General features: G+C 48.4%; 1 protein-coding gene across 7 annotated transcripts in view; it reads left to right on the top strand.

Annotated features, from left to right (window-relative positions):
• The window catches only part of Prrc2b (proline rich coiled-coil 2B), a 93,786-nt gene that overhangs the window by 14,932 nt on the left and 53,945 nt on the right, over window positions 1–24,909 (top strand). For all 7 annotated transcript variants that reach the window (XM_052724391.1, XM_052724393.1, XM_052724392.1 and 4 more), the window contains exons 2-4: window positions 20,548–20,717; window positions 21,262–21,439; window positions 23,874–23,976. In XM_052724391.1, the coding sequence (XP_052580351.1) occupies window positions 20,603–20,717; window positions 21,262–21,439; window positions 23,874–23,976 (396 nt within the window). In that variant the 5' untranslated portion in view covers window positions 20,548–20,602. The remainder of the gene's footprint in view (window positions 1–20,547; window positions 20,718–21,261; window positions 21,440–23,873; window positions 23,977–24,909) is intronic.

The following is a 24,909-nucleotide window of genomic DNA, read 5'->3' as shown; positions in this document are numbered from 1 at the left end:
AGAAAACACGGCAGTTCTTACCTTTCCTCCAGATGTCAGATGTGCACCGTGCATTCCTTCTGTGTCCTTGATTAGTCATTAGTCTCTGAGTGAGTGAGTGAGTGAGTGAGTGTGTGTGTGTGTGTGTGTGTGTGTGTGTGTGTGTGTGTGTGTGTGAGAGAGAGAGAGAGAGAGAGAGAGAGAGAGAGAGAGAGAGAGAGAGAGAGAGAGATATTTCATTCTGCTGGAGCAGACTCCGGCCTTGCTGGGATGTGGGGAGAGCATCCAGGCGGTGGTAGCTCCTCCGAACTTCTCATGCGTAGCTTCCTTCTCTTTGCTTAGCACTCTGTCCAGCCCTTGTGTCCTCTGCCCTTCCTTAGCCTGTTTACCCAGTGGGGAATCTGGCTGACACACTTGCTTGGCCCTCTTCCTTTCAGAGGCAGCCACCACTTCCTGGCACCCCAGGGTGCTCCCTCCGAGTCATAGGCAGTCCCTCTGCAGGCCTCCCCTGCTGCCAAAATGGCCCCTGAATTTCAGTTTCTTTATTCGTTTTCCATTTTGGAGGGTTCTAGAAGAGATGTGGCCCTTGAGCAGAACACCCCTGGATGTCTAGAGGGTGTTTTTCGGAGTCCAGCAGGATGGGACTAGTGGCCATGTTTTAGATGAGTGCACTTGTGTAGACGACACAGAAATTGGAGTGTTTTTGTGAAACAGTCTCCCCCGATGCCTCTCCCGCACTTCGCCTCCCTTCACGGTTCTGGCTGTGAGACTGTCTCCTGCAGCTGAGCCTTCTGAGTCCCAGAAGGAAGTCATTGGTCACAGCCTCCTTACAGTGCCTACACCGCCCCTCTAAGGAGAGCCCTAGGTGGCACAGCAGTTGAAGTCTTCTGTAGCACAGGCTCTGTTCTTTGGGGTGTTGGCATGTCACCTGGCCACTGACTCTGAAGTGGCCATCTGTCCCCATCTCCCTAGCTCCTTTTATCCTTGTTCTGGCAGAGAAGTTTTGCAGGGAGTGTGTCCCCTGCCAGAGGCCCACTTCACCTCCGGGAGGTGGGAGTTCCCAGAGCAGCCATGCTGTCCCTGGGGATGGGAGCACTCCTGGGCTCTGCCCTCCTGCGCTGGGTTGGGTCGAACTGAGGAGGCTGAGGAGGCGGCGCCTGGACGTTAGAACAGACTGGAGAAAGTTGCTTCCTGCCTGAGGCCCACAAACCAGGCTGCCCAAATTCCAGCTTGGCTGTGGGTGACGTCATCTAAGAGAAGCTTTCGGTGTAAACAGTCACAGCTGGGCTGCTCAGGGACAGCTGCAGCTGGCCGGATGGCAGCCTGAGTGTTTCTCTGCTTGTCTGTCTCTAGTTTCTTTTTTAAATTTCCCATATACACACATGTACACACAAATAGCAAATCTGTTTAGAACTTGGGTACAATGCTTCGGGAGCTTTATGGATGATGGTTTTCTTTTTCTCCCAAAATTTTTATTTATTTGTTTATTTTATTTTTTTATTTATTGAACTTTATTTTATGTGCATCTGTGTGAGGGTGTCAGGTCTCCTGGAACTGGAGTTAGGACAGTTGTGAGCTGCCATGTGGGTGCTGGGAATTGAACCTGGATCCTCTGGAAGAGCAGCCATTGATCTTAACTACTGAGCCATCTCTCCAGCCCCTATTTTGGTTTTTTGAGACAGTGTTTCCTCTGTGTAACAGCTCTGGCTGACCTGGAATGCTCTTTGTAGACCAGACTGGCCTCGAACTCAGAGATCCACCTGCCTCTGCCTTCCAAGTGCTGAGATTAAAGGCGTGCGCCACCGCCTGGCTGGGGATGGAACTTGGGGTCTTGTGTGTTCTAGACAAGTGCTCTGCCACATACCAGCCCCCACTGAACTCTTGAAATGGGGACCCAAAGCATAGTAGAACAGAGTATTAACGGGAAGCCGGTCATTGACGTCATGGCAGGGTGTTCCTGAGAATCCCCTCGGTCTTGCCTGGAGGTGAGATGAGGCTGTGTGCCGGGAGCGGCTTCACGGTTTTTTTTTTTTTTTTTCTTTCGAGACAGGGTTTCTCTGTGTAGCTTTGCGCCTTTCCTGGAACTTGCTTTGGAGACCAGGCTGGCCTCGAACTCACAGAGATCCGCCTGGCTCTGCCTCCCGAGTGCTGGGATTAAAGGCGTGCGCCACCACCGCCCGGCAGCTTCACGGTTTTAAGTCTTTGTGTCTGTGTTATGTATTTGTGTGGTGCATGCACATAATTGTGTGGGTACCTGTGCTGTGCACAGGTTTAAAAAGCCAGAGGAGGATGTTTCATGTCTTTCTCTGTCACTCTGCCTTGGGGCCTTCAGTCAGGGTCTCATGGAACTGGAAGCGGCCGTTTCGGTTAGGTTGGCTTGTTAGTGAGCTTCCTGGTGCTGGAGTTACAGGCATGGACAGCCGCGCTTGGCTCTTTATGTGAGTGCTAGGGACAGCCACCTGCATGCTTGAAATTTTAAAGCTATATCAAGTGTACGTTTCATTTGTTAGTCAGAAAAAGATGTGGAAAGAAAGCCAAGCAGAGGTGCTGAGCACCCGTGCTTTTGTCCCTGTTTCCCTGCTGTAGGCGCCTTGAAGCGGGGCAGTGTGGTGGTGGGTAAAGGTAGTCACAGTGGGCTGCTGAGAATTGCAGCACCCCAGGCTTCTGAGGGCTCATCCAGGGACTGACCCACAGGTCACCAGTGTACACCAGTGTGGGCACAGGTCCCTGGTGTTTGGAGGAGGGGGTAGCTAGAGCAAGTCTGCCCAGCACCGGCAGGAGCTCAAAGGTGGGCAGAAGTTGTCTTGGGGAAGCTGAGTCTGGAGAGAGGAGAGCTGCTGTGAGGTCCATAGGGTGGGTGCTAGCAGTCTAGATAGAAACCAGCCTCAGGGCATCTGCTGCGCATCTAGAACCCACAGAGAGTGAAGGAAGGGTCATGGGTGGTATTTATGCTCTGTGTAGCCCCAGGTTGGCCTGACACACTCCACAGCCTCCTGCTTCAGCCTGTGTGTGTGTGTGTGTGTGTGTGTGTGTGTGTGTGTGTGTGTGTGTGTGTGTGTGTTTGCTGTGCTCAGCATCCAGGCTTGAGCAGGCTGAGCGGGTCTTCTTATCACTCAGCTATCCGCCTGGCCCCTTTCATCCTTTATTTAATCCCTGAGGAATCTGGCCTTAAGTCACAGCTGGTGTGGGGTGGAGGCAGGTTGCAAACCCAATGTTTCAGAGATGTGACCAGGGAGAAGTGTGAGGAAGTATGTTACAGTAAGGCAGATGGACTGATGGACCGGGATGGTGGACTGATGGACGCGGTGGTGGGCTGATGGGAAGGTGGGTGAGCAGTGCTCAGCATGATCTGTAGCCCTGATGGAAGAAAGGAACTGAGGACTAGGAATGAAGATCGATGTGTGGTCAGGCATTCGGAAAGGGTTTGTGAACTAAGTGCAGGAGATTTGGGCCTGGGAAGAGGCTTCCTTTCTTATTTTAGTTTTTGGTGCATCTTTGGGCTTGGAGTCCTCTTCTGGTATCTAATATCTCTGTAATAAACCCTGGCTCATTAGAACCCTCACATTCAGACCTGTTTCCTCAGGCTTATTTTCAAGCAGACTTTTTTTTTTTTTTTAAAGACAGGGTTTCTCTGTGTAGCCCTGGCTGTCCTGGAACTTGCTCTGTAGACCAGGCTGGCCTTGAACTCAGGGATCCACAAGCAGATTGTTCTTGGCATGGTCTATCCATAGCCGAAAGACTTGATTGTGGTGTTTCAGGCCTAGGTTCAGCTGTCTAGATGGGCTTCTGACTCAGAACAGAGACATGTGGGCTCTGGAGCTTCCTAAGGAGATGGCTTGGAGTCAGTCACCAGGCTTGGGGGACAAGTGCTTGTATCTGCTGAGCCGTCTTCCCTGCCCCCACCCTGCTTTTCTTTTTCTTTGAAGATGTATTTAGATTTTAAAAATTTGCTTTTATTTGTGTGTGAGTGTTTTGCCTGCATGTGTTGTATGTACACCATGTGTGTGCTTGGCCATGTGTGTGCTTGGCGCCCACAGAATCTAGAGGAAGGTGTTAGGTCCCCTGGAACTGGAGTTACAGATGATTGTGAGCCACCAAGTGGGTGGGTCCTCTGCAAGAGCAGCCAACCCTCTTAACTGCTGAACCATCTTTCCACTCCCTAGTTCTATTTATTCATTTATTTGGTTTTTCGAGACAGGGTTCCTCTGTAGCCCTGGCTGTCCTGGAACTAGCTCTGTAGACCAGGCTGGCCTCGCTCACTGACATCTGCCTCCAGAGTGCTTCGATTAAAGGCGTACACCACCACGACCCGTCTCTCTATTTAGGGTCTGTGTGAGGGTTTGCACATGAGCACAGGTCCTGGAGAGGCCCGAAGAAGATTAGATCCCCTAGAACTGGAGTTACAGTTGGTTGTGATGCATGCCGTTTACCCACCAACCCCACAGTTCCCCAGAGTTTTCTTGAGTGCGAGCAGCAGGAAATATTAGCTAGAAGGATTTAGATTGTGGAGATAAACAAAATAAAGGATAGCCTCGAAAAAACTGATATTTTTACGTCAAACTTAAATATTTCCTTAACTCCACAAAACCAGCGTGCATTAATATCAATAGGTTAGTTAACATAATTTCTGCAAACATACATTCCAACCTTAATTCACTCATAACTCCTCGTTTTCTTTATAAAATTTTATTATTATTTATTTATTTAAAAGATTTATTTATTTATTATGTATACGGAAGAGGGCGCCAGATCTCATTATAGATGGTTGTGAGCCACCATGTGGGTGCTGGGAATTGAACTCAGGACCTCTGGAAGAGCAGTCGGTGCTCTTAACCTCTGAGCCATCTCTCCAGCCCCCTCTTTATAAATTTTTTTAAACAATCTCAAACCTAGTTAGAAAAGCCCAAACTTACACAATTCCTATAAACCCATATTGAAATGCAATATTCTCAGTCTTAACCATTAACACTTGGAAAACTTTTAGCAAAACATCCGAAAGCAGTTTCCTAATAAAACTCTTTACACTTTAATCTTAGTATACCCATTTGCATTTCTTACTAACAAAACATAACGTTAATCCACTCAAACAACAAGAAAATATTTTTTAAATTAAATACACTGAGGAATGTTATTTCTCCCTTTTCTTTATAATTTTTTAAAACAAAATCTCAAGCCTAGTTAGAAAACTCAAATTTTTCCGTTTAAACAGTACCATTTGTAACACAAAACCAGTTCTATAATTCCATTTTTACATAAACCATTCCATAAAACAGTTCATGAATCACCAGTTAATAAAGCATACATGCATACACAAAACTGCATCTTGACTCTAGGTAGAAACAATAAATTTCTTCATTTAAACAGTTCCATTTTTAACACACATAATTCTAGAAAACAGTTCCCAGGTCATTACTATAAGTAAATTCAAAATTACCCTATTGTAATGAAATCACTATTGTTCATTTCATTTCTTTTTTTTTTTTTTTTTTTTTTTTTTTTGGTTTTTCGAGACAGGGTTTCTCTGTAGTTTTGCACCTTTCCTGGAACTCACTTTGTAGACCAGGCTCGCCTCGAACTCACAGAGATCCTCCTGCCTCTGCCTCCCGAGTGCTGGGATTAAAGGCGTGCGCCACCACCGCCCGGCTCATTTCATTTCTTAAGTCCCAAAATTCAAATAATAAATTCTGGTACGAGCCTTCCAAATAAGAAATCCATAACCGCCGGGCGGTGGTGGCGCACGCCTTTAATCCCCCTCATATTTTTTTTTTTTTTTTGGTTTTTCGAGACAGGGTTTCTCTGTGTAGCTTTGCGCCTTTCCTGGAACTCGCTTGGTAGTCCAGGCTGGCCTCGAACTCACAGAGATCCGCCTGGCTCTGCCTCCCGAGTGCTGGGATTAAAGGCGTGCGCCACCACCGCCCGGCCCCCCTCATATTTTTAAGTTAAAAAAAAAAAAAGTAAATTCTGGTATCAGACTTTCACTTCCAAATATGAAGAGATGTTTTACAACCAAAACTTTTTGCAGTTAACAGTTTTAGTTCAAACAAGCGTCTCTGCAACTTTTATTCTCAAGCCAGATATTTTTAGTTACAGTAATATTTTAAACTGCACCGTTTTTGATGTTAGCTCAGGTTTTTGTTTTGTGTTGATTTTCCACGGATCTCAGCTGCGGATGCCTTGTTCTGGCGTCCGCCATTCTTAGCTTCTTAGCGGCTTCTGGAGCTTTTGAAACCATTCAGACTGCCTGCTTTGCAGTCTACTAGGACCCTACCTTCTGTGTCTCAGGTTCTTTCACCATATACATTAAGCATAGACCCACACTTAACATTTACACTTTTTTACAAACTCACATAACATATGCTTAAGCATAAACTCACTCAACATTTACACTTTTTTACAAACTCACATATAACATTAACATCTTATTTATACTCCTTAAAGAAACTATAGAACTACTTTAACAAATATATTTCTTATTTACTTTTTTTTTTTTTAAAGATTTATTTATTTATTATGTATACAGAAGAGGGCGCCAGATCTCATTACAGATGGTTGTGAGCCATCATGTGGTTGCTGGGAATTGAACTCAGGACCTCTGGAAGAGCAGTCAGTGCTCTTAACCTCTGAGCCATCTCTCCAGCCCTTCTTATTTACTTCTTATATTCATCTTTTACAACTGCATCTTATTTACTTACATTCTTATTTAAAACTTACAAGAGTAGTATCTTTACTTCTAACAAGCTTATTACTGCATATCTTAGAACTACCTTAGATACTTCTTGCTAACTTAGATTTTTTTTTTTTAAATTTATTTATTTTTTTATTTTTATTTTACTTGCATGTCTATCTGAGAGTGTCAGATCTTGGAGTTACAGACAGTTGTGAGCTGTCATATGGGTGCTGGGAATTGAACCCAGGTCCTCTGGAAGACCAGGCAGGGCTCTTAACCACTGAGCCATCTCTCCAGCCCTAACTTAGATCTTTATTTCTTAGCATATATCTAATTTAGCAAACACCTAAAGATTTCTTAACACTTAGAAGAGAGTTAACATTTCTAACAAGACAGAATAATTTTCTACTTCTTACTCTTAATTATCATCACTATCTCTAATAGAAATATTCTCTTAACTAGACAGAAAGTACACCAATAATTTCTAAAGTTCAGAACTTATAATCAGCTTTGCCATTCTAAAAGTTCTTGATAGACTGAAACCAGAGTGTAATTCTTTAACAGCTTTCTCTTAACTCTGGGACTCAGTGACTTCTGCTGCTATGCGTTTCAGATGTTTTATAACAACTCTATTAAGAGCTACATCAGTTTACAGCAAACCCAAAAAGGAAAAGAGAAAAGAAAAACCTTGTAAGGAATATTCTGTTTCTGAATTGCTTAGCTAGTCATTCCATAACAGTCAATTTCCCAACAGAAGATAGTTGTCTAAAATTGGAGTCAGGTTCCAGACCTGCAGCTTTCAACAGGTCTGAAAACATTGCTGAAACTTAGTTACAGTTGTCTCAAACTCCTCAGCAGTCTGGAAGCCTCTTTCTACTCCTACTATCCCTGGACTGCAAGGCGGAACCTCGATATCGAGAAAATTCATTTATTAATTATGCTTTTCATACTCACACTGATACAATTTTCCCTCTTAGTTTTTAAAGCTGTATTTGCCATGAGTTCTTTAATGATGCTGATGTTTCTGATAGATTTTTATTAGCCCAACATTTTTACCAAAACTGCTACTATTCAGAGGAGTCAAGAACATAGATGTTCTTTCACGAAACATATCCTTCATTAGCTTACTCAGAGGAAGAGCATTTTCATGATTTAGTATTTTCACTTCCTTAGCTTTAACTAGTGATATTATTAGCAGCTGTGATATTTAGCGTTGATTTTGTATAAGGAACTTTCAGGTGAAGCAACTCTTTTGTAAGACAGCTAGATTTTCTCAAGTTTGTTCCCATCTATAAAGCAGTCATTTCTTTTTGAATGCCTGTTTCCTTGTCTCCTTATTAGATTTGCAAAGTAATCACTCATTGCAGGCTGTTTGTTCAAGGCAAAGAACTTTTTAAATTTCCCATACGTTTCTTCTAAAACAGTGTTCAGTATATGGACTGCTTTTCCTTGTTAAGGATTTTAAAATGGCTTGTTGACAAACAGTTTCTAGTTAGAGACTGTCCCTTTACCCAAATTCATCACTTCAGGATGAGAGTGAAATTCCCGTTGAACTACTATAAAGCTCCTAGCAAAAATTTCGAGCACAGCTATTAGGGAAAATAAGGCATTTTCGGCAAAGGTGCCAAAAAACGATGAATCTCTGAGTTCCATATCCTTTCAGTTTTTCACTGGAACTGACATTCAACAAACTGAGGTGATTTTCCTCTTTCTTTTAAAAGCTGTACTTTTAAGTTTACTATGAATGTCTTTTTGAGCTGAAAAGTTCTTCTAGGCACTGTCGCCATCTTTAGTGGAAAAACTACCTTTCCCAGAATGCATTTCTCTTATATCAGTCCTTTGTTGCAAGCTAGCTTTCGGACTTCATTTCCCGTAGTTCTTTTTGGGTCTGAAAGTCAACTTATAGCTCTCTTACCGGCTCACTTATCACTTATTTTGCCTGGGAGGTTTGAACCAAGTTTTTTGCTTTTGCAACGGGAGATTTGAACAAAGTGTTTTAAGTTTTCAACTACCGGAGATTGGGAGATTTCTGCTCTCGCTGAGCTGGCTTCAACAGGTGTCTCTCCTTCATTTGACACGGGCCCCAAATCAGAACCGCACCTGCCTCGTTAGAGTGCATTTGAGGCTGGCATTCCTGATAGCAACTTTCCTCGGGGCTTGCATTTGCCTTAGCCAGTCAGTAAAAAAAGCACTTACAACAGAGCTTTTCCATAACTCCTTCAGAGAGATTTTTCTCCCACTGATTTTATTCTCATTTTGCTTGTTCCTTTCCCCCCAGATGCAGAGCTTCAGGTATCTGTCTGCGGCTCTGTACCTCTGCTAGCTGCCTTTGGAGGTGGGACTCCCCCCCCCCCCCCCAATCTGCCTCAAACTCTAGCAGCTTTCACAGGTCATGCATTTTCTGGGGAGGATTATGTCCCTTCTGTTTCTTCAGAGTCTTTCTCCCTGACAGTTCCCAGTTTGTTTCTGGGGTAAGGGGAATAAACTGAGACCAGTTTCCGACACTAAAGTGGCGGCTTTTGCTGCTACTGAAGGTAGGGGCTTCAGTCCGTTTGTTTTCGGAGTCTGTGAGGTTTGTGTTCAAAAATCAAGCTTCTTTTCTAACAGGGGAGGTTTTTGCCATCTCTAAGCTCCCATTAGGACAGGTGTTTTGCTTCATCAGGCCTTCACTTGGCCCAGTCCCCCAGTGGGTTGCATTTGCTTGTCTGGGTGCTCAAGGACAGAGCTTATGCCAGAGGCAATCACTCCTCAGGGCTACACTCCATCTCACCAGGAGTCAGTTGAAACAAGCTTCTCAAAGAGATGCTTTCTCTGACAGAAAAGAAAGCATCAGACGTCTTTCCAGTTCGTTTTTCCTTTTCTCTCGAGGATAAAAACCCCTGCCTCATAACATAACACTGGCATGCCCCTTTCCACTGGCAGGGCTGACTCAGCACTTTCGCCAAAAACTGTGTAATAAAACTTTTATTTAGTTTATTTATCTTTAGTCCCCCTCCCTTTTTTCTTTAGTCCCTGTTCATGGCACCATTTTGTGGGGCGTTTACCCACCAACCCCCACAGCTCCCCAGAGTTTTCTTGAGTGCGAGCAGCAGGAAATATTAGAAGGATTTAGATTGTGGAGAGAAACAGATAGAAAATAAAGGATAGCCCCAAGAGGGCCTGGAACCTTTTCCAACTGCCCTGACTGTCTCTGCCCCAGGGTTTTTATAGAGACGCCAAGGGGTGGAGCAAAAGACCTCCTCCTCCAGCACAGCCAAGTGCAGACCATCCCAGACACCTGCACTCAGGCCGGTGGTCCTAATCATCCTCTCTATGGGGAACTGCTGGGTAAAGCCACCAGGAACCTGAAAATGGGCTCCCACATTGTGAACCACCTGACATGGTTGCTGGGAATTGAGCTCCGATCCTCTCTAAGAGCAGTATGCACCCAACTGCTGAGGCATCCTTCATTCCTTGAGTCCCGCTTTTCTTTCTTTCTTTTTTTTTTTTTTAAGATTTATTTATTATGTATTCAGTGTTCTGCCTGCATGTACCCTGCAGGCGGGAAGAGGGCACCAGATCTCATTACAGATGGTTGTGAGCCACAGTGTGGTTGCTGGGAATTGAACTCAGGGACTCTGGAAGAGCAGTCGGTGCTCTTAACCACGGAGCCATCTCTCCAGCCCCAAGTCGTGTCTTTCTGAATGCTGTGTAGAGAGCGTCTGAGTGCTACAGCTGTGGAGAATGCTGGGCCATGCTCTTGCTGAGGGAGGCCCATCTGATGGGTCTGCTGAACCTTCTCTCTTGGATCCATCTTCTTGTCCCTGTGTGTTTTCACCTGTACACCAGAGGTCAGAAAGCCGTGGCCTCGTGTACAGCCTAGCTCCTGCTTTTATGATGAGGGTTTTTTGCCCCTTGTGTATGTTATTTTTATTCGTGATGCTTACACACCATGGTGATGCATTGGGCAGGGCCAAGCTGTTGCAGCTGAATGTCCTTGTCTGGCTTTGTATATATATATATATATATGAGAGGTTAGGGGGCTTCCTGCTCTTGGTGTACCAGATGGCTGCTCAATAATGTGTCTGTGTCCCATAGCACCAAATGGTCCAGTGTCTGGAGCATGTACTGGCCTGTGAGCATGGAAATGTCTGAAATAAACAATGAAATCTTTGTTTTTTTGTAGCCTTGGCTGTCTTAGAGCTCACTCTGTAGACCAGGCTGGACTCGAACTCACATTGATCCACCTGCCTCTGCCTACCAAGTGCTGGGATTAAAGGCATACACCAATTGTGCCTGGCTAATAATGGAATCTTTAAAAACAAAATTTTTTTTTAAAGGCAGGGTTAATGTATGTAGCCCAGGCTAGTCAATGTAGCTGAGTGCTGGCCTTGAATTCGATATGTAGCTGAGGATGGCCTTGAACTAATGGTTTTCCTGTTTCTACCTCTAACTGCTGAGAGTACGTGATCACCACTCTTGGCTCTGGGCTTTCCTTAGGTGTAGCTTTTTGGCAGATACTGGCACATGATGGCTATTCTGATATTCTGCTTGGATTTTATGGTGTTAACTCTTTCATTTTTGAGTGAGATTTAATGAGTACATTTATGATTTTTTTGTTTGGTTTTTTTTTTTTTTTGGATTTTTCGAGACAGGGTTTCTCTGTGTAGCTTTGCTCCTCTCCTGGAACTCACTTGGTAGTCCAGGCTGGCCTCGAACTCACAGAGATCCTCCTGGCTCTGCCTCCCGAGTGCTGGGATTAAAGGCGTGCGCCACCACCGCCCGGCTGTTTTTGTTTTTTTGAGACGGGTTTCTCTGTGTAGCTTTGGAACCTGTCCTGGAACTTGCTCTGTAGACCAGATCCCCCTGCCTCTGCCTCCTGAGTGTGCCACCACTGTCCCGCTCATTTATGAAAAGTATAACTTTCGTTACATTTAAGAGTTGGCATGTGTGCGTGTGTGTGGTGTGTTTGGACACACTCATACCACAGCTCATTTGAGGAGGTCAGAGGACACCGTGAAGGAGTGGGTGCTCTTGTCTAACGTGGGTTTGGGGAGTGAGCTTGGGGATCAGGTGTATTAATTACTTTCTGTGGCTGTGATAAACGCCATGACCAAATGACGTACAGCAGAGTGTGTAAGGTTCCGGAGGGAGACTCATGTGATGGGAGGCAACATCGGAGCATGGAATCCGGAAGCTGAGAGATCACAAGCTCGTGTGCAAGGCAGGAGACTAGAAAGCGAATTGCAAGCAGGGCGAGGCTCGAAGCCCTCAAAGCCCGCTCCTGCCGATGACCTTCCTCCTGCAGGGCCCCTCCAGAGCAGCAGTTCTCATCCTTTCTAACACTGCCACCCTTTAATTCAGCTCCATAAGATTATTTGTTGTTATTTCATAACTATAATTTTGCTACTGTTATGAACTGTAATGTAAATATCTGATGTGGGACCCCAAAGGGGCCATGACCTACAGGTTGAGAACCACTATCCTAGAAGTTTCATAACCTCCCCATACACCACTGTAATCGGGCACAGAGTGTTTCAACATGTGAACCCGTGGGGACATCAGGCCTGGCCGCAAGCACCATCACTGTGCTGAGCCAGCTTGCTGACCCTGATAAGGAAATCCTAATGACTATGGTCTTCCTGGTCCCTGTAGGTGTTTCCTGGAGTGTTTACCTCACCTGCTTTCTTTCTGGGCAGGTCCTGGTTTTGCCATCTTGTCTGGTGATGTCTCCCCTCTTGGACACAGCACCCATCTCCCTCCTTTTTCTCTGGGTGCCTCCCAGCCGTGCTCTCCAAGTGACGGCTGTGCTCGGAGCTGGCAGAGGTCCTTCATCAGTATGGGTGATGCTGTCCTCGGGTCCTCAGGTCCTCAGGTGAAGACTGAGGAGGCAGGTGGTAGATGGTCCTAACATCAGGGAGGCTGTGGAAAGAGTGGGCTTTCCCCATGGAAGCCTGGCCTGTGAAATCAGGGTGTGAATGGGAGCTCTGTTTTGGGGTTCACCATCCAGTGCTGTCAGCACACATCCGTTGTCTTTGCTGCCTGCTCTGACAACACCGGTGCCACAGAGCCACCGCCTGGGGTCTAGGCCCTGGACCCTTTGACCGTGGACAGGATCTCTCTGTCCTGACCACTGGACAGGAATGCCCTCCTCTGTCAAACAGGCTGACACAGTATCCTCTGAAAAGGGTGTTGTGTAGAGCACAGGGCACATGAGGGCCTGGGGGGGGTGGGGTGCCTGGTGCTCAGAAATGCCCATGGCTGCCAGGATCAGCCTGAGTACCCAGCTGTCACTTTCTCCCACCAGTCATAGGCCATCCCAGATTGCCTGGCTGGTCCTCTGACGCTGGCTTATACCCAAATGTGGAGTGAAATTAATCCTGTTAACCCGGAAATGGCTTTTGATGAAATAGTGTGTAGGGAGCCAGACCCTGTGGAGGACAGACAGCCGGAACCTGCTGGACAGGCGAGCCCAGTCTGGAGAGGCGTGGCCTGGGTGTCGGTGTCTTTGTTGGCCAGAATCTCTCTGGTGGTTTTTGTTCCTGCCCAGCCTGGGCCTCTGTTGTCTTTAGATCACGTGCCCAAGTGTGCACACTTATGGACTTCTAAATGGCTGTCCTTACTAGTTCTTCTTTAGAGTTGTCTTCATGAGGATTTTTTTCCCCTTCATCTGGCTAAAAGCGACGTTCTCTCTTGAGCCAGTGATTTGCACAGTGCACCTGGGCCCTATTGAAGTGCCTAAGGTGGCTGCTGTGGGACAGGAGGGTCACAGGCCAGGCAAATTACCTGCAGTTTCTTCCAGTTTTCCCAGTGGTACTGAAGTTCCAGATTAGATTTTGTTTGGAGATAAAAAGAGCCTGTCACCTACAAAAAGAACAGAAGGCAGCCGACAACTGTGGCTGTGAGCCAGGCTGTGCCGTGCTCCCAGCCAGGACCTGGAGTGTCTGGGCCAGTCCTGTCCCACAGACCTGCCCGGCAGCAGGCCTCAGCAGCTCCTGATTGACAGGCAACGCCTGCCTAGGCTTGCTTCGTGCCATCCTGGCCTGCAAGCTGGGTGGGAGTGTGTGTGGATGGGTAGAAGATGGGCATCTCTCTGGAGCCCATTAAAAGCCCACTCACAGCCAGTGCTTCTGGCCTGTGTTAAAACCAGCCGCCAGGCAGAAGAGCCAGGTGGGTGGAGGCCAGGCCAGGACCCAAATACCACAGGCTCTGGGGGAAAGATAAGTAATTTGGGGGGAGTTCTAACGGCTACAGTTTCCTGTTGGAGTTGTGCTCAGTGGGTTGTAGCCGTCTAAAGACCCTTCAAGTGTTCTAAGCAGACTTACTTAGGAAGAGCCAGGTGTAACATGACTCCTAGTGCTGATTCCTCCGGAGCTGTGTGCCTGGGCAGACCACCTTCCACAGTGTGGTCTTCACCTGTGACTGTGGAAGGAACAGGTGCCCCGCCCTTCCCCCGGGGGTTGTTTCCATAACACTCCCACTGCCTGGAAAGAGATGGCTGCTTTGACACGAAAGTGAGAGTCACATGGCTGTACTTGGCTAGAGCTGGCCAGCACTTGAGAGTTCTTGACCAGCTGTTCCGCAGTGAGGTGACTGAAGTTTGGCGATACCAACAGTAGCCAGCAGGTGCAAAACTCAGTGGACTGGCCGCACGCCACCCCCTGCTGTGCAGCTGTGGTGCCGGCCTGGGTGCTCCCTGTGGTTGAGGTCACCCAGGCATCCCCTTCCCACACTCAAGGCATGGCAAGTACACAGTGCTTTTTGAGTGGCTGAATTTACTGGGAACACACAGTTCAAGAAGCAGTTGGAGACAGACCATCACCTCCCAGATACTTTTAAATTCTCACGAGTGGGCCTATGCTTAGAGTGTCGGCCCTTCCCCTGCAGTGGCAGGATATTGTCGGTCACTACGGGAGTCCCGTTCCCACCTTTCCCATCTTTCCTAGAATTCTTCGGTGGAGGGGAGAGGGATACGAAAATACCAGATAGAGACACAGGCTAGCCTTGGGAGGGCCTGGGTCAACACCCAGCAGCCTTGGAGGTTTATTCAAAAGGCTTTTTATAACATGCCAAGGGGCAAGGCAAAAGACCTCCCTCTTGCAAGATCAAAGCACACGGCACAGCCAAGTGTAGATCCTTCCAAACAGCTGGTAAACACGCCTGTGACCAAGTCATCTCCTTATGGAGCTCTGCTGGGTAAAGCAAGCTCAGATTCTCTGACCCTGAGTAATTTCTCACGAGGAAACCTCTGTGGGCCTCCAGGCTATGCTGTGCGGCTCCCCGGGTGGGGATGGGGGACTCTTGGCTTCAGTGCCAAGTACCAGGTGGGCATGATGTGGTGCTGTTCTCCCTGCCTCTTTGCCCGTGGGCCTAGTCGGTGCTGGATCAAAGACGTGGACACAGAGAGGGCTCTGCTGATGAAGGCACTTGCTGCCACGCCTGAAGACCCAAAATCAGTCCCTGAGTTCCACAAGAACTGAGTCCTATAAGTTGTCCTCTGACACAAAAATATTTACCATAGCCGGGTGGTAGTGATGTACCCTTTTAATGATGTACACTTAGGCAGATCTCAGTTGGTTTGAGGCCAGCCTGGTCTACAGAGTTACTTCCAGGACAGCCAGGGTTATACAAAGAAACCCTGCCTGGAAAAACCAAAAACAAACAAATAAATAAATACTGCTTTGAAATAAAAGCCAGCTACACACATACAAGAGTGGCTACACAGGCGATGGTGGTGCACACCTTTAATCTTAGCACTCAGGAGGCAGAGGCAGGTGAATCTCTGTGAGTTCGAGGCCAGCCTGGTCTACAGAGCGAGATCCAGGACAGGCACCAAAACTACACAGAGAAACCCTGTCTTGAAAAACTAAAACAAACAAAAATAAGAATGTAAATAAATAAATAAATAAATAAATAAATAAATAAATAAATAAATAAATAAATAAATAAATAAGTAGAAACGCGCCCCCCCCCCCCCCCCAAAAAAAAGAATGGCTACAGAGGCCTCCCTCGTGTTCCCGTCTTGCCAATGTCCCGTTTTGTTTGTGTCCTAGCCTCTTTTTTATTTTGGAGATAGGGTCTCATTGTGTGGCTCAGTTTTTAGTTAAGAATTCATCAGATTTTAAGCAATGGTGCTAAGTCTAGTCCTGCACACCGTGTGGCTGGGAAGGAGGTGCCAGGACAGGGTATCACTGGTCATTCCCGGTGGCCAGAGACAGTTGTGGTCAGGGACCACAGAAATGTGGTTGCTATTTAGTGTGTGTCCTGTGTCAAGGCAGGAGATTGTGTGGCATGTCCACTAAGCTGGCTGTGAGGTGTGGTGATGTCTAGCTTGTCCTCTGTTACGTTCTAGGTTTAGCCTTGTGTTGGGTGTAGGACAGTGTTAGCACATCCGGTTTTTGTGGTAACTTACTATATATATTGAGTGGCTTTCTTGTGGCTCTGATGTTTCGAAACCTGAGCTGTGTCTCCCAGGGCTAAGGCCAGGCTGCCAGCAGGGCTGCCTTGTGCTGGAGGCTCTGGGGAGTCCACTTCCTGGAGTCCACTTCCTGTCCTCTTCCAGCCTCTGGAGGCCTGCCTTCTGCATCTCACAGTCCTTTCTCTGTCTTCCCAGCTGCCTCCATGGTCCCACCTCTGCCTGACCCTCTGCTCTGGCTGTGGCACTGTTCGTGGCACCATGGGGCTTCTCACATGCAGGCTGCATGCCACCCAGGGCTTTGCTTAGCCACACCACCACCAGGCTCTGGGAACAAGGACTCTTGTTCTTGGTTGAGGGACATACAGCACTGGACAGACCCACTCACAGTCCCTGTTTGTAATTCATCGTGCTGCTTCTGGCCAGTGTCCTGGGACAGGTCCCTACTCTTGGCATTACCTACCCTCCCTCCCTCCCTCCCTCCTCCTTTTTTTGAGACAGGGTTTCCTGTGTAGCCCTTGTTGACCTGGAACTAGCTTTGTAGTCCAGGCTCTGGCCCCAGACTCACAGAGATCTGCTTGCCTCTGCCCCCCAAGTGCTTGGATAAAAGGTGTGCTCAATGCCCGGTGGTATTTACATTTCTTTAAAATGAAAGTTACAGAAAACTAAAATCTACAATTTTTAGCCTGAGAGTACAAAATAGGTCATTACTAACTCGTGTTCCATGTTGGAAGCTGCTCTATGATGCAGGGTACAGGTCCCATCACATGACCATCCCAAGGGCTGTGTTCAGGGTAAGGCATCTGGCACATGCTGGTCTTTTTTTTTTTTTTTTTAAATAACAGTTTCAGCTATATGTGTGTGTGCACACATGTGCGAATGTGTGGTGGTTGTAAGGCACCAGGTAGGTGTGGGGAACTGAACCAGGGTCATTCGCAAGAGTAGTAAGTACTCTTAACCACTTGAAGCTTCAGTCTCCTGTTTCAGCACCTGCGTTATGGGGATGCACCACCCACAGACGGTGTTGGGGATTTATACCCAGCTAACCACTTCTATTTCAAACCATCAGTCTGAGTTGATGGAAGTGCATGCTACCTTAGGTCCTATCCTGTTTATAAGGAAATCCACTTTTTTACTTTATGTGTGTGAGTATTTTGCTTGTATGTTGTCTGTGTACTGTGTGTGTACCTGGCGTCTGTGGAGTCCAGAAAAGGGTGTTGGATTCCTCTGGATCTGGTGCTGGGATTCAAACCTGGGTCCTCGGGAAGAGCAGTCAGTGACTGCAACCACTGAGCCTTGCCTCCAACACCTATATCTTTGGCAAGGCAGTTGTCTGTTTTTCTGGAATGTGGTAGACATTCAGTATGTGTGTGCAGTTGTGTGCAGCGGCTGACTGTTAGATGAGCGCCAGGGCGCCCGGCAGACCTGTCACTGCGGAATTGCTTGTTGATTTGGATAGGGCACTCCGTATCCTCTGCTCGCTGCTGTGAAGTATCCCATTCATTGCTGCCCACCCTAGCTTTTCTGCTCCACTCCAGACTATTAAGATTTATTTCTCCCTTCCCACTTCCCAGCCTCTGGTAGACACCGCTTTTCTCTCTACTTCTTTGAGATCAACTTTATTTATTTTGTTTTTGAGAGTTTCTCTGTGTAGCCCTTGCTGTTCTGGAACTCACTATGCAGACTAGACTTCTTTTAACACAGAGATCCGCCTGTCTCTGTCTCCAGAGTGCTGGGATTAAAGGTGTGCGCCACCACTGCTCAGTATGATCAATTAAAAAAAACCAAACTTACGTGTTTATTTTACACATGGATTATGTGGGGACTATGTGGACTTCGGAGGACAACTTGTGGAAGTTGTTTCTTTCCACCCTGAAGGTTTGGGAGTAGAGCTCAGTCATGGTGGCAGGCACCATCTTGCCCCCATATGCAGGTCACCACACGTGAAATTTGCCTTTTGGTACCTGAATCTCTACACCTAACAACACAATGACCTCCACTTCCATCTGTGGTGCTGCAGATGACAGTTTCATTCTTGTCTCTGGCTAGATAATATTCCATGTACACTTCCTCTGTTTGTCCACAAGACCCCAGTTGACTGTGCGTCTTGGCTGTTGTGAATGGGGTTGCACAATCCTCACACGCTGTCCTCACATCTTGGCATGTGTGCTCAGGAGTGGCACTGCTGGAGCACTCACATTATGAGTGCTCTGTGACCCTCTGTGCTCTTCCTTGGTACCCCTTTGCACATCTCCAACATTTGTGGGGGGTTTTCCCCTTTGTGGTTTTTTTTTTTTTTTTTTTTTTTTTTCAGGACAGGGTTTCTCTGTAGCAGCTCTGGCTGACCTGGAACTCACTCTGTAAACCAGGCTGGGCTCAAACTCACAGATATCCCCTTGCCTCTCCTCCTAAGTGCTGGGATTAAAGGCGTGCGCCACCACCTTCTGTCCTTTTGGTACTTAGCAACTGTGACTGGGGTGAGATGGTGTCTCATAGCGGTTTTGAAATGCATTTCCCACTTCATGGAGAGTTGTGAGTCAACATATACTTGAGGTCCTGTGAAGTGCTGGTTATTCTGAAGTGGCTTAAATCCAGGTTCCTCTCTTATAGGGCTTGTGGTCCATCCTGAGGGAAGGATGCTCTTGCTAGGGCAGAGCGGACTCAGCCATTGAGGTTTAGAGGAGGGAGATCCACAGACAAAGAAAGGGATGTGTCAGCTCCCCTCCTGATGCATAAAACTAATCCTACGCAGGCCATGGAGCTGAGAGGCTCACTGGTCTTGGGCCAGGTGTTGTCTAGGTTCTGTGTGCACAGGTGCCATGGTGTGCATATGGAGGTCAGAACAACTTCCAGAGCTGCATTTGTCCTGCCACTGTGGGTTCTGGGCATCAGGCCTTCAGCAGATGACTTTACTCACTAGGCTGTCTCTGCAGCTCCCCCATGCATTTCTTAAGGGCGTTTCCTGGGTGTGCTCACCCACTCTCACAGCACCCGGCCAGTCTCAGGTATATCGAGTGTTGGCTAATGGAATGAAGGTGGTAAAAGCTGGTTCGTGCCAGAGCTGATGCCTGTGCAAAGGATGTATGTGTTGGGTCTGCACAGATGTGATGTCAGTGGCTCTGTCTGACGTCTGTTTTGGTGCCTGTTGTAATCGATTGTTGCTCCCTGTGCTTTGTAGTCTAAGGTCACGTTGTAGACGTCTGTCTTAAACATTGTCCTATTGGATGCAAAATGCCTGCCAGATACACTGATGTGTTCTAGCCTGAGTAGCTTCGGGACAGAATCACAGAGTGGCACACCTCACTATGACATCTGCCTCCTAGTCACCTGTGGGGTGTTTACCCACCAACCCCACAGCTCCCCAGAGTTTTCTTGAGTGCGAGCAGCAGGAAATATTACATAGAAGGATTTAGATTGCGGAGATAAACAGATAGAAAATAAAGGATAGCCCCGAGAGGGCCTGGAACCTATTCCAACCAGCCCTGACTGTCTCTGCCCCAGGGTATTTATAGAGACGCCAAGGGGTGGAGCAAAAGACCTCCTCCCCCAGCACAGCCAAGTGCAGACCATGTCAGACACCTGCACTCAGGCCCATGGTCCTAGTCATCCTCTCGATGCAGATCTGCTGAGTAAAGAAAGCCATGAGGAACCCGAAAACGGGCTCCCACAGTCACCTTGTATTAATGGCCCTGTGAGCAGTGGACTTGCTTCCAGTGTTCGGAAGCCATAGTGCCTTGTACACGCTTCAGGTTCAGCATCTCTAGTCAAGGCTGCGTGTGGAGTAGAAGGTGGTGAAGGTCAGTCTTGGTCTTAGTTTCATTGAGCACAGAGCTCACTAATAATACCGGAGGGGCACTTAGTGTTGGAAGGAAGGGATTCGTGAAGTAACGGCAGACAAGGAGAAAGGAAAGGGTGGAAGCTTTCTTCCAGGCTTCGAGGTGTGTCCGAGTGGAGAGGATTGCTGGTGCAGTCTCTCACCCCCACCCCGCTCTGTTGCACAGCTGCTGTTCTCCAGGTGCTGGCTCCTGACCTGACGGAGCCTGTACTTGGATTTCCCTTGGTGGGGTTTGCTCCACCCCTCCCTCACCCCACCCCCACCCGACTCGGCACCCGTGGTTCACCCGTGGCTCACCCGTGGCTCGAGGGGGCCGTGCACCTCCGTCGGTCTCTTTTGCTGCCTTTTTGTATGAGCTAGAAGTCAGGAGTGTTGTTTTCTGTCTTGGAGAGTTGTCCTTGACTTGGAGAGCGACCGAGTGTGTCAAAATCTATTTATAGAATGGCCGTGGCAGCAGACTCCAGTGTGTCTCATCAGCAGGTCATTAATGGGGGTGGGGTAGCCCAGGCCATCTGCAGAGCCAGCTACCTGGAGTGAGCACCTGTGGGTAAATGCTGAGGGCATTTTCTTTGGGACAGTCCATGACTGTCTTTACATCTTAGTGATTCCTGTAGGATTTGCTCCTCTGAATTGGGGGACTGGTGACTGATCCCCCTCTTTTCCATTCCAAAGGCAAATCGGGAGCGGTGCCGAGAAAAATTTCCTTACTAGATGACATTTCATCGCAATGTCCGATCGTTTGGGGCAAATAACCCAGGGCAAGGATGGGAAAAGCAAGTACTCGACTCTCAGCCTGTTTGACAAGTATAAAGGAAGATCAGTAGGCGCGGTCAGATCCTCAGGTAAGGCCCGGCCAAAGGCCCCTCTTACGCTTCCTTTTCCTGTAAGGTGACCAGACACCTGGCCGGGCAGCTGTGTCCCTGTAGGCTGTCAGCGGGGCTGCTGGGTGGAATAACACACACAGCATTTGCGCATCCTTCCCTTTTAGTTTCCTGGTTCTGACTTTGTGGAACCTGGTGGAACAAGTTCAGGAAGGACTTGTTACCACCCACACGGCCTTCCTGGGGGTTCTTGGGTCGTAGCCAGGCCATCTCAGGGTGCCTGGGTGGTCACTGTGGGCTGAGCTTCCTGGTCCTGGCTCCTCCCTCCCTGACATGAGCCCACCCCCCTCCCCACCCCCCACCCCGCCTCAGTAGAATGAGAGTCTGTGCAGATCCGGCCGCCTTTGTCTCTGCAGTCTGGGGAGGAGCTGGCAGGGCTGGAGTGACTGCCAGGCACTTGTCTTTGCTTGGCTTTGTCTTTCTCACTTGGAGGCTGAGCAGTGGTGCGAACTGGCCTCTTTCCTCCTGTGAGGTGTGTGTTCTGTCCCGTGCACTTTCCCTACAGTTATTCCTAGACATGGCTTACAGAGTCTCGGGAAAGTTGCCACAGCCCGGCGTATGCCACCACCTGCAAACCTGCCAAGCCTGAAGTCTGAAAACAAAGGAAACGACCCCAACATCGTGATAGTACCCAAGGACGGGACAGGATGGGCCAACAAGCAGGACCAGCAAGACCCAAAGAGGTGAGTAGCAGGAAGGTGATGACCAGGCCGAGGAGGGCGGGTGTGCATCAAGGCTCTTTGCATCTTCTGCTCTGTAGGAGGCGAGTCTGGCCTGGGGGGGCGGAGCTGGGAGTAAGAAGTATGGCCGGCTTCTCTTTGACTGTGTGCATTTTGCTGCTTCCTTTGTGTGGCTGGGCCTTTGAGCTGATGAGTAGCCTTTCTCTGGATAGCCATACCCCCCAAGGGAGTGTGTGCAGTGATTCAGACCTCCCCAGAGAGCCACTGGGTTGGGGCTGGGGCCCTGTGTGCTCCATGTTGGGAGAATGTAGCTTGGCAGCCGCAGCCTTAGGAGACTCAAGTCCTGAGCCATGTGTCTCTAGAGAGACAGCTGGGCGCTTGAGCTGCACGAGCCCTCAGATGATGAGACTTCTTTGATCTCTGAGCCTCTGCATGTCTTGATCTCTTCTTCTTGGGGAGGGAGCCATGGCCAGGCAGGGGGAGCTCCAGAGGTGGGAGCCTCCTGCTGGAGCTTGCTGCTGAGTGTGAAAACCAAGGCTGTCCGGCTTCCCTCACCCTCACCCTTGCGTTTGTTGTGGTCCCTTCCTGCTGACATAGGGAACTAGACAGTGAGAGTCACCCAGCATGCACCCTGCCATCCAGCCCCCCATCTTTCAGGCTTGTGCTGGATATGGCAGCTTTGGGAAGGCTGTCCCTGCAGTATGGCAAAGAGGAGGTGTAGTGTGAGGGAACCATGCCACCAGTTGATATGCTGTGGGAGTGTTTGAAATGGGTCCTGAGCTATTTAAACGATTTGCAGCCAAGGATGGTGGTGCACACCTTTAACCCCAGCGCTTGGGGAGTAGATAGAGACAGGCAGGTCTCTGATTTCAAGACCAACCTGGTCGACATGGTGAATTCCACGTCAGTCAGTGCTAAAAGGAGAGACTCTGTCTCAAACAAAACAATGTTTTGCAGGCAGTTTGTGAGGGTGCTGTTAATTGACAGATAGAACCCGATCTTCAGATTTGGCCTTGTGTGCTGTTTCCAGTCAGACCATTTGTGGCTTGTTGGGACTTGGAGGGATAGTTCACTTCTGAGCCCCAGGGTCCCGCCTTCAAGGAGGAATAGTCCCTAGCTCCAGGGGTGGTCACCAGGGCATTGTGGTGCACCCATGGGATAATAACTTGCCATAGAGGGCCTGGCACACGTTAGCTGTTTTTACCATCCACCAGCTCTTCGATGAAGCAGCTGTGGTACAGTTCAGTGGAAGCTCTGCCTCTACTTCCAAAAGCTGCAGAGAGGCCAGAAAGTGCTGCCCCTCCTCCTCAGTCTCACAGCAGTGGCAGAGGCAGTCCCAGACACCCCTGTGAAGGCCACCTGCCGGGAGGAAGTGAAGAGGGAGCAGTCCAGGAGGCTCCCCATTGCCCTGGCCTGGCCTCCTGTGGGGGGACTTGGAGGCTAGGTTTGGGGACGCAGAGGTGCCACTACCTGGAAGCTTCTGTTTTAGGTTAGAAGGTGATGTGAGAGGACCAGTGGCCTTCAGTTTGTCATTCTCGTGACTGGTGAGTGACGGGTCAGGTGAACTTGGAGCAGTGTGTCTGTGGAGTTTGACCATCAGATGAGCCCCTGGCAACCTCTGCTCCTCACTAAGTGGGCGGCTACCTTGTCCAAGGCTGTCAAGTGCAAGGCTCTGAGGCAGAGCGGAAGGCTCCACACACCCTTCCTAATTCCTCTCAGTCAGGTGGGGCACACACTGCGGCCTATGTAAAGGCAGCTGGTGATAGCTTTTAAGTTTCAAGAACTCTTGGTCCGACAGCTTCATCCATATGTCGTATGACTTTGGTAACAGAGAGTGCCCAAAGACCTGTGTGTGTGTAAAATGTTTGTGGCCGTTCTCTGTAATGGGGAAGGAAGAGGAACAGAAACTGATGAACTATGGCTCATCCAACTGCAGTTACTCATCATTAAAGCTAGTTCTATGTGTAAAGAGCTCCAGTAGACTGAAAAAAGAGATTGTGGAGTCGTACATATACACAGGGCAATCTTGTGTTAAAAATATCATATGAACATGTGAATAGGAAAATCTATGGAAATTGAAGCTTATGCCTGGGAAATGAATGGTTATGATTGTTATTTATACTTATAAATTTTTATTTTATTGAGAGCATGCATTTCTTTTATGCACTGAAGCATGGTAGAAGTCCATTGAGTCTCAAAGCGGGGCAACCTGGTCAGGAATGGAGTTCAGGCCCCTCACACCAGTGACTCAGTTTCTCCTTTTATTGCTTCTTCAAGTTCATGTGACAGCTGTTGGAGGCAAGCAGCAGACTGCCCCATGTCCTGGGCAGTGTCGTTGCATCACAGGACGTGGGTCACCGCCTTGTGGGTGTCCCTGCTGTGGCAGGCAGGTGCCCTGGGTGGAGTCTGACCCAGTCTGCATCCCGCTCTCTTCCAGTTCCAGTGTGACAGGCTCTCAGCCGCCGGAGTCGCAGCCGCAGCCGGCTTTGCAGAAATCTGTCTCCAATTTGCAGAAGCCGACACAGTCAATCAGTCAGGAGGTAGGTGCTGGGGACCGTGCCCTGACTTGCTGAGGCCTGGTGGGTGCTGCTTGGGTGACAGAGTTGAGCACAGGCTTTCGTTTGCCTGGGTGAGATTGAGTTGTCTTGAGCAGGTCGGTCACTTGGGCTGACTCCAGGCTGGTGCCCTGTGGACACTAGTGTCATGACAGTACAGGAAGTGCCGTCAGGCCACAGAGATGCCCTGTTGTCTGGTGAGTTTGAAGACACAGCGGCTGACTGTGGTGCCCCACACTTTTTCTTTTCTTTCTTTCTTGCTTTTTTTGTTTTTGGTTTTTTTGTTTTGTTTTGTTTTTCGAGACAGGGTTTCTCTGTGTAGCTTTGGTGCCTGTCCTGGAACTCACTCTGTAGACCAGGCTGGCCTTGAACTTACAGAGATCCGCCTGCCTCTGCCTCCCGAGTGCTGGGATTAAAGGTGTGTGCATTGCCACCCAGTTCCTTTTTTTTTTTTTTTTTTTGAGACAAGGTCTTACTGTGTAGCCCTGGCTGGCCTGGAACTGGCCATGCAGACCAGGCTGGTCTCAGGCTCACAGAGCCATCTGCCTCTGCCTTGCTTTTGTTGGGATTAAAGACAAGTGCCACCACGCCTACAGCCCTCAGCCACTGCCTTGACACCTTAGTTGTGTCTTGTCTCCTGGATTATACAGTGCTGTCATCTGCTGTGACTGGAAGCGTGTGTGTCAGAAGAGCCCGTGGCTTCTCCGGGACACCGTCCTCTCCAGCACTAAAGATCCCTGTTTCCATCAGATTCCATACATACTGGCCGCAGTCCCTTGGGCCTGTGACATCACATGTGGAGTTGAATTCTTTTTCTTTCCCAGATTTAAAGCCAAGGGGGATTATAACTCCTGGTGTTTCAGATTTAGCCATGTAGAGCTTGGTAAACACACTTGTGCTCTAGCCCTGGCTCTGGAA

The sequence above is a fragment of the Peromyscus californicus genome, unplaced genomic scaffold (genome assembly GCF_007827085.1).
Source record: "Peromyscus californicus insignis strain IS unplaced genomic scaffold, ASM782708v3 Scaffold_7__1_contigs__length_154581171, whole genome shotgun sequence".
Classification (NCBI taxonomy): Eukaryota; Metazoa; Chordata; class Mammalia; order Rodentia; family Cricetidae; genus Peromyscus; species Peromyscus californicus.
This window is presented reverse-complemented; position numbering and strand designations above follow the sequence as displayed.